The sequence below is a fragment of the Ixodes scapularis genome, unplaced genomic scaffold (genome assembly GCF_016920785.2).
Source record: "Ixodes scapularis isolate PalLabHiFi unplaced genomic scaffold, ASM1692078v2 PGA_scaffold11__112_contigs__length_91849675, whole genome shotgun sequence".
NCBI lineage: Eukaryota > Metazoa > Arthropoda > Arachnida > Ixodida > Ixodidae > Ixodes > Ixodes scapularis.
Window position 1 is genome coordinate 15,851,583 of NW_024609837.1, and position 6,750 is coordinate 15,858,332.

At 45.8% G+C, this 6,750-nt stretch overlaps 1 protein-coding gene across 1 annotated transcript; it reads right to left on the reverse strand.

The window, feature by feature from the left end:
• Window positions 1-1,456: 1,456 nt before the first annotated feature.
• On the reverse strand, window positions 1,457-5,922 carry LOC8043295. The gene is made up of 2 exons (XM_029972777.4): window positions 5,396-5,922; window positions 1,457-2,858 (listed from the first exon to the last, which is right to left on the reverse strand). Exons 1-2 carry the CDS (start codon window positions 5,920-5,922, stop codon window positions 1,457-1,459), a joined length of 1,929 nt encoding a protein of 642 aa, XP_029828637.2.
• Window positions 5,923-6,750: the final 828 nt, after the last annotated feature.

The following is a 6,750-nucleotide window of genomic DNA, read 5'->3' on the forward strand; positions in this document are numbered from 1 at the left end:
AAGAACCGAATCCAGACTTCCGAGTCACTGGTGACAACATTCACAGGTGCGAGGTCAGTCTCCAAAATGCTTATGCTAATAATATCCAAAGTGAAACCAACTGGAAATTAACTTAAAAATAATACAGAGACACAAATATGCGACAGTACTGAAAAAAAAACATATTAAACTGGCAAAAAAAAACAAAAACAAAGACAAATAAAACTTCTAAGCTCGGCTGAAAGCTGAAGCTAATTTTTTTACTTTTTCCAATATTTTGGCATATTTACGCTATTGTTTTTGCACGCTCCACAAACAGCGCCACACGGCGCCTTTGAGGTAGACTCCAAAGAGGATTGTCTCTCAGCCTGCAATGTAAGCAACGAAAGAACAAACAACGCAATACTATTTTTGTTACGCGTGTATGTGCATGCGTGTCTATGTGTGCGAGTGTGTCACCGAGCTCTAGTTCGCTTGTGCGAGCGCCGAGGCTCAACAAAGTCTTGCAAAAGTAATTGTAATTGTGCCTGAAATTTTGCAATTACTGGCACTAGAAAGTAATTAAATTACAATTACAATTCCTTTTAGCCGAAAGTAATTAATTACAATTAGAAATTACCAAGAACAGTAATTTAATTATAGTAATTCAAAACTGTAATTGAATTACTACCCAAGTATGCTCCGGAATACCCGTCAACGAAAAAACTCACCACCCCGCACGCGCGCTCTTACTATCTGTGCAGGCCAGAGCAAGTTCCGAAGATACAGTCTGCCTTCCTCGTGAACAAGTAGAGTCCCGTGCACTACCACCCGACCCATCGGAAGAGATATTCAAGGCACGGCACTACCGCAAAGCCTACCTCTTGGCTACCGCCAATCCCCTCCTTACAGCCTTCCCTCCTTCTCAACTCTTCTCTTGCCGGCAGCTCGTCACGTTCCGCGAATTCAGACCGGGACCATCCTCACCCCTTACCTACCTCAGTGGCTCTGTCAGCACGGCAGTAGCCACCGCGAAAAGGGCAGTGGTGCTGCTACCACCAAACTTTCTGCTAAATGCGCATTGTGCCATAAAAACGCTGATCTGGAGCACCTGCTCTGGACTGCCCGCTATACTGGGAGCCCCGAACCCGCACCTTGGCTACCATCCAGCAGAGTTTCAGGCCTACCTCGCTGCATGCCTGGGCCTGCCCGGACCCCTCCTTCCCCAAAGTGACCGCTATCGAACTCTGGCGATCGCTGCTCGCGTACGTCCAGGACCCTGCAGCTCCCCCTGTCGGCACGCTGCTTCAAGGCATTCAGCTCTCCACCACTGAGCCCAGACAAAACACCAAGCCTGAACCTACCGTACATCTATCCTCTGATGCCGTCACACCAACCGGGCCAACAGAAAAGAATGGAGGCCCCCTGTCCCCCACTCCTGTACCATAAACCCTTTCAGCGCAGCATTTCTTAATGCAAAAAAGTGAAATAAACGTTCCTACCTACCTACCTCTGTACTAAACGTTTCATTGGACTGTCCAACTGCGCTAGAACTGATCTTTCGTTTTGAAATAGAGGAACACAAGTGTTTGTGATCGTTAAATGCGAAGAAAAGAAATGCACCCTGAGACCCTACAAGCACAATATCCAGAATATCTATAACGATAAAATCCACAAAGGCGCCTAAGATTCCCAAGCCCTGTGTCGCTCCCATGATGAGAGCCAATCGTACATACAATGCGATGTGGGAATGTTGGTTCTGCTGAATTCCATCTTTAAACTCGAAGTCTCTAGCACGACCTGTAGTCTTCCGGATGTAGAACACAGTGTTCAGGTAGAAGACTACTCCTATTACCAGCAGTACAGCCAAGGGCGCTAAGAAGTAAGCTATCTCGGCCCAGATGCTTCCCATCCAGCAACTCGAGTTATCGTATAGTGGGGACAGCACCGATGTTGGAGCCAACCAGTGGACCATGGCCGCAACGGTAACAATGATCATTGGTGCACCCCACGCGACAACAGAGTACAACACCAAGGTCCTCTTGCGCGTAGAGGACAGCTTGGCGGCCGTGACGCCCCTCCAGATGTCGAAAGAGAGCACACTGGTCCAGAAGAAAGTTGACAAGAACCCGTAGTGTACGAATATGTAGGACGCTGTGCACACGGCCCCTGAGAACTTGAAGCTGAACATAAATAGGAAGACAAGCTGAGTAATGAGCAGGGTGATGGAAAGGCATAAGGTACACTTGGACGAAAAATTCCTGGCATCTTTGTAGATGCTGAACACAACGACCTTCAAGAAAAGGCAGCAGATGGAAAAGCTGACACAAACAATCGTGAAATAATTCTGGACGGTGAAGTGATGCCTGGGTTGGTGCCTCCATGTCGTTTGGTTGGTGCTGTCTGCATCATGCCGCCGCCGGAACAGTTTAGGACGCGACTTGATAAAACAGCGGCGTCCATGTTGAACATAACAGTTTTCAGTTCTCAACACAGGCTGAAATATGGGAACTAAATTTGGGCCGGGTCGATGCTGATGACCCTGATGCAGGGAACTAATGGTGAAGTTGCTTAGCTGCTCCGCCGGTTTACACGACAAAGTGGAAAGGTCGACGCCGTTGCACATGGCACAGTACACATTTCGATACACTGAACTATCTGGGTCTTTGGAGACGGTAACCGGAGCATAAAATGATTTGCATTTTTTAACGATGCTTTCAGGGGTGCCATCGGGACAGGTGTCGTTTGGAGAGTCACCGCATGGCCTCACGTGCAGATAAGGTTGGTTGGTTATTATGTCAGGAAGCTGGAGATATGCTTTGGTTGAGGAAGGCCTTACAGTGGCGTTCCAGAAGGTTGCATTTACTAGGTCGTAGTTGCAAAGGGCGCAGTAGCCGTTTCTGAAAGCAAAACAGTGACGACTTAATTGCATTTTAACGAAGGCCACACGATTTTATTTCTTATCTAACTGAACTATAAAAACAAGAGTTCACACAACAGTGCCTGAATTCGCTATAAATCGTGCAGGCACATTGTAAAAAAAATAAAAAAATAAATAAAAATACAACATGAGACTCTCATACAGTATAATGAAAGCTAAAGAAAAGGTAGAAACGAGGACAGACATGCATGTCTTCGTCTCTCCCTTTTGTTTAGCATTCATTATATTAGTATCTACGTCAACACGCTCGTCCAACTCTCATACAACGAGAGTCAAGGCTACTTTTACGTGCAAATGTACTCCTCATGATCACTGTAATCTACAGTTCATAGTATGAAAAGAAAAGAAAACAGCAGAACCTTTTTGTTTACTGTGACGAGGAAAATTCAGCTGTTGGTTCTAGGCAAGCTTGTCATTTTTCCAAACAGAAATTTGCATAGTTTTCAAGCATGAAATACTTTTTAACGGAACCCCCAATCTCAAAATTTTGTCCGTCGGTCCATCCCTCCCTCCATTTTTATTTTCTTTCTCACCCCCTCCCTCTCTTAGGGTGTCCTTCAGATCCTTCCCTTCCCCTCACTCCTCCATCTCTCCTCACACCTCTCTTAAATTTCCTACCTCTTCTTCCTTTCCTCCCTCTCCCCCATGCTTCTACTTTGCCCTTCCTCCCCTTCCTTAAAAATGCGAAACAAATTAAGTTTCCCCTTTCCTCTCTCCTCCCTTCCCTCTCCCAATTCCTCTAAACTCATTAAGTGCCCTCTCCCCTTCTCTATTGGTCAACCTTCCTCCTCCCCTTCCTGGTCACGTGACACAACAATTCAAATTCCCAAAAACTGGGGAACTACCGAAAGGACAGTATAAGTACTCCCAAACAATTAAAAAAAAATTGCATCTAAATATTGCATTTTATGCATCACCGTAATTCGAAGTTAAATGTCGTTGCCAATTGATTATAACCTAACTTTCAATAAAACATGCACTTGCACTTTTTACTCTTGGTCAGGTGTCGGAAACCACCCTGTCGATACTCTGAACGAAGTCAAAGCCAGGGATATCAGTCACAGTTGAAACCTACAACACCAAAGGAAAGGTACTAAAGTGGCGAAGCGGGCGAGTTGGTTCATGATATAAAATTTAAAAGCGTTAGCGCTTTTAAATTTTATACCAAAGGAAAGCACACAAAATATGCCACACAATCCCACTGATCTTAGCACTTTGCATCGTGTACAGGGTTGCCAGGTTCGGCTATTAATGGCCAAATTGGGCTATTTTGTTATGCATTTGGCGCCGAAATACGGCGGTTGGCTATGTAGCTATTTTGGGCTATTTCAGATCCTAACGCGACTATTATATTTTTATTAGCTAGAGTAGATGTACAAAAAACACTTCAGCATGGGTACAAAGCAACAGCTGAATGCGGGAACCCTTTCCGGATTCCCGCATTCAGCAATTTTCTGCGTGAAAATGCGTGAGCGTGGCGGCAGATCCTTTTAGCTCCATTGAGCTACCGTCCCAGATTCAGCTCCGAAGACATCACTTTTGTAGTTATTCTGGCTCGGCTTATGCTCCCAAGTCCTTTCTCCTTTCTACTGGTGTCTCCTATCTCGTCGAGTTTTCCACCATCCTCGTACAGGGGGCAACCCTTCCGAGGAAAAAGGACACTAAAAGCAACTCAAGACATCCATCAGAATTTCATGCTGTCCGATAACACCTGATGTATCGGATATAACAAAGGCGGTTTTTTTTTTTTTTTTTGCGAAACAAGGACATTTTAAAAAACACACTGAGCCATAACAAAACACGACATATTTAGAACGATTAATAATTACAACAAGGCCGAGCAAGTTAAAAAGCGCGGGAGCAGCCATGTTCCCGTTGCTTTCCGAGCTTGCCATCGCGCTCCTGATACTGCCCAAGTCGGATGCTGCCGTGGAGGGAATCACTCAGTCACTCCCTCACAAAGTCAGTTCTAAGGAACAGGATGTCCCTTCGAACTCTTCAAAACGTCCTGTATGTAAAGTTTGCTTTCCTTGGAAAGAACGAGTGATGTAAGGACATCGACCCTACTGAAGACAGTTTTGCCCGTTCTAACACGGAAATCATGTATAAAGCATGTCAGCCGAGCACGAGCGAGTGTTTTATAACTATGTGACTGCAGAAACGCGTGTTAAAATTTTTTTTTTTTTTTTTGTGTTTGAAATAAATGTTTTTTGTGAATTTCAAGATGTGTATATTTTGCAAACTGCTCCTAGTCTGAGATATGCAGACGCCTTTCCTTCGCCTTGAGCACGTGCATTCGAGCGCACGATGTTTTGGACCCTGCAGATATTTTAAATATGGCTACTTTGGGCTATATAAATTTCTTTCATTTGGCTACTTCTGACCTATACCCTCCGGCATTTAGCGGTTTGAGCTAGAACCTACCTGGCAACCCTTATCGTGTACCTCCAGAACCAACTTTTCCCTGCTATCGGTTTACAAGACCTTAAAACTTACTTGTAAGTAATGTCACTGGGACTTGTCACAGGAATCTGGTAGAAGGTCTCGTTGAACTGTCCTGGCTTCTCGCACGCTTCCCTCACATCATCATTGGGCCAGCTCGGCAGACATCCCGTGACCATGTACAGAAACCTGCGGACAGACTCATAAAGGTCGACGACGACGCAGCGAGATTCCGGAAAGTCGGCCTCCGAATCGTCGATGCCCGTCTCCCAACAACAGTCACGGTAAACTCTGCAGTTTGACGCGCAGGAGCACGTCCTCATATAGGTGGCCTGCTGGCATGTAAGTAGTGTCCTGTCCCCGCATCCGTTCAAGTCACCAGGGCACTGAAACAGGGACTCAAACACAGTGTCCGAGACGTCGGTGTAGTCAGACTTCAAAACTATCCAGGGTAGAGATATGTTGCAAGAGGAGGTGCCCACGTCTCCGGCCTCTGCCCACGCAATAGTTCCCCAGAAGATAGCGAGCCGGATGCTGTTCATTGTCCAAGACTTCGCTTGCGTCCAGTGTTGTTTCCTCATCTGAAAAACAAATATGGTAACAGGGCGATCATCTTTCGCCCTTCCAGAACTCACAATTGGCGGATGATGGCAGCGCGAGACATGGAATCTGAGTGCATAGCTAGTTTGCCCAGTACAGATTTTTGTAGGTGGGCTGTTAAAGTTAACAATAACAAAACAAAACTGTCGCTTGTAAATTGTGGCTTAATTTGGATGGACTTGTGTTCTACAAAACAAACCAGCTTATTTTCTTTTTTTGCTTCTATTTATTGATCATTATGCCGCTCAGTCGGGAAAACCAGCGCCTGGCGAGTGCAACGTACAGACCCAAGAGCGGAAGCTGATTCGATTCTCGCATCTCGCAAATGGCATTTGGCTAAAGGAAATTCAAATATCCAAGTGTCACATGTATGTCTACCCCCTACACACCTTTTCTTTTTTCGAACACCACTGGTGAACCCGAATTTAGAAACTGCACGGGGTACGCTAAGCCACACGGCTTAAATTTAAAAGTACGTTATTAATCCGCGCAGCCAGATTTACCTCCCTTCGAATAACGGTGGTGATGCTTGTCACGCCCTAAAGCTGCTTTACTGCTCTAGCTTCAGAAACCCTTGTCGGTGAATGTAAGAGCATAAGGCGTGCTCTTATAGCCTGTAGTCTGATTGCGTAAAACATGGCCCCTTGCGAAGCGCTGTTTTCTATGCTGAGATATGCCTATTACTACCATGGCACATGCAACGCGTCTCCGACTGGTGTGTTTACCGAGTCCGAAAACGTTGACCCTTCATTTCCGCCTGATGGCGTCATAGATGCGTGGTGCTGTCGACGGCCGCGATCCTGGCGGCG

Bases quoted from the DNA above. Each gene is read 5' to 3' on its own strand.
- LOC8043295 (XM_029972777.4), bottom strand. From the start codon at position 5,922: ATGAGGAAACAACACTGGACGCAAGCGAAGTCTTGGACAATGAACAGC. The intron at 2,859-5,395 runs GTAAGTTTTAAG...TTTTGCTTTCAG, and splicing joins CCCAGTGACATTACTTACAA to AAACGGCTACTGCGCCCTTT.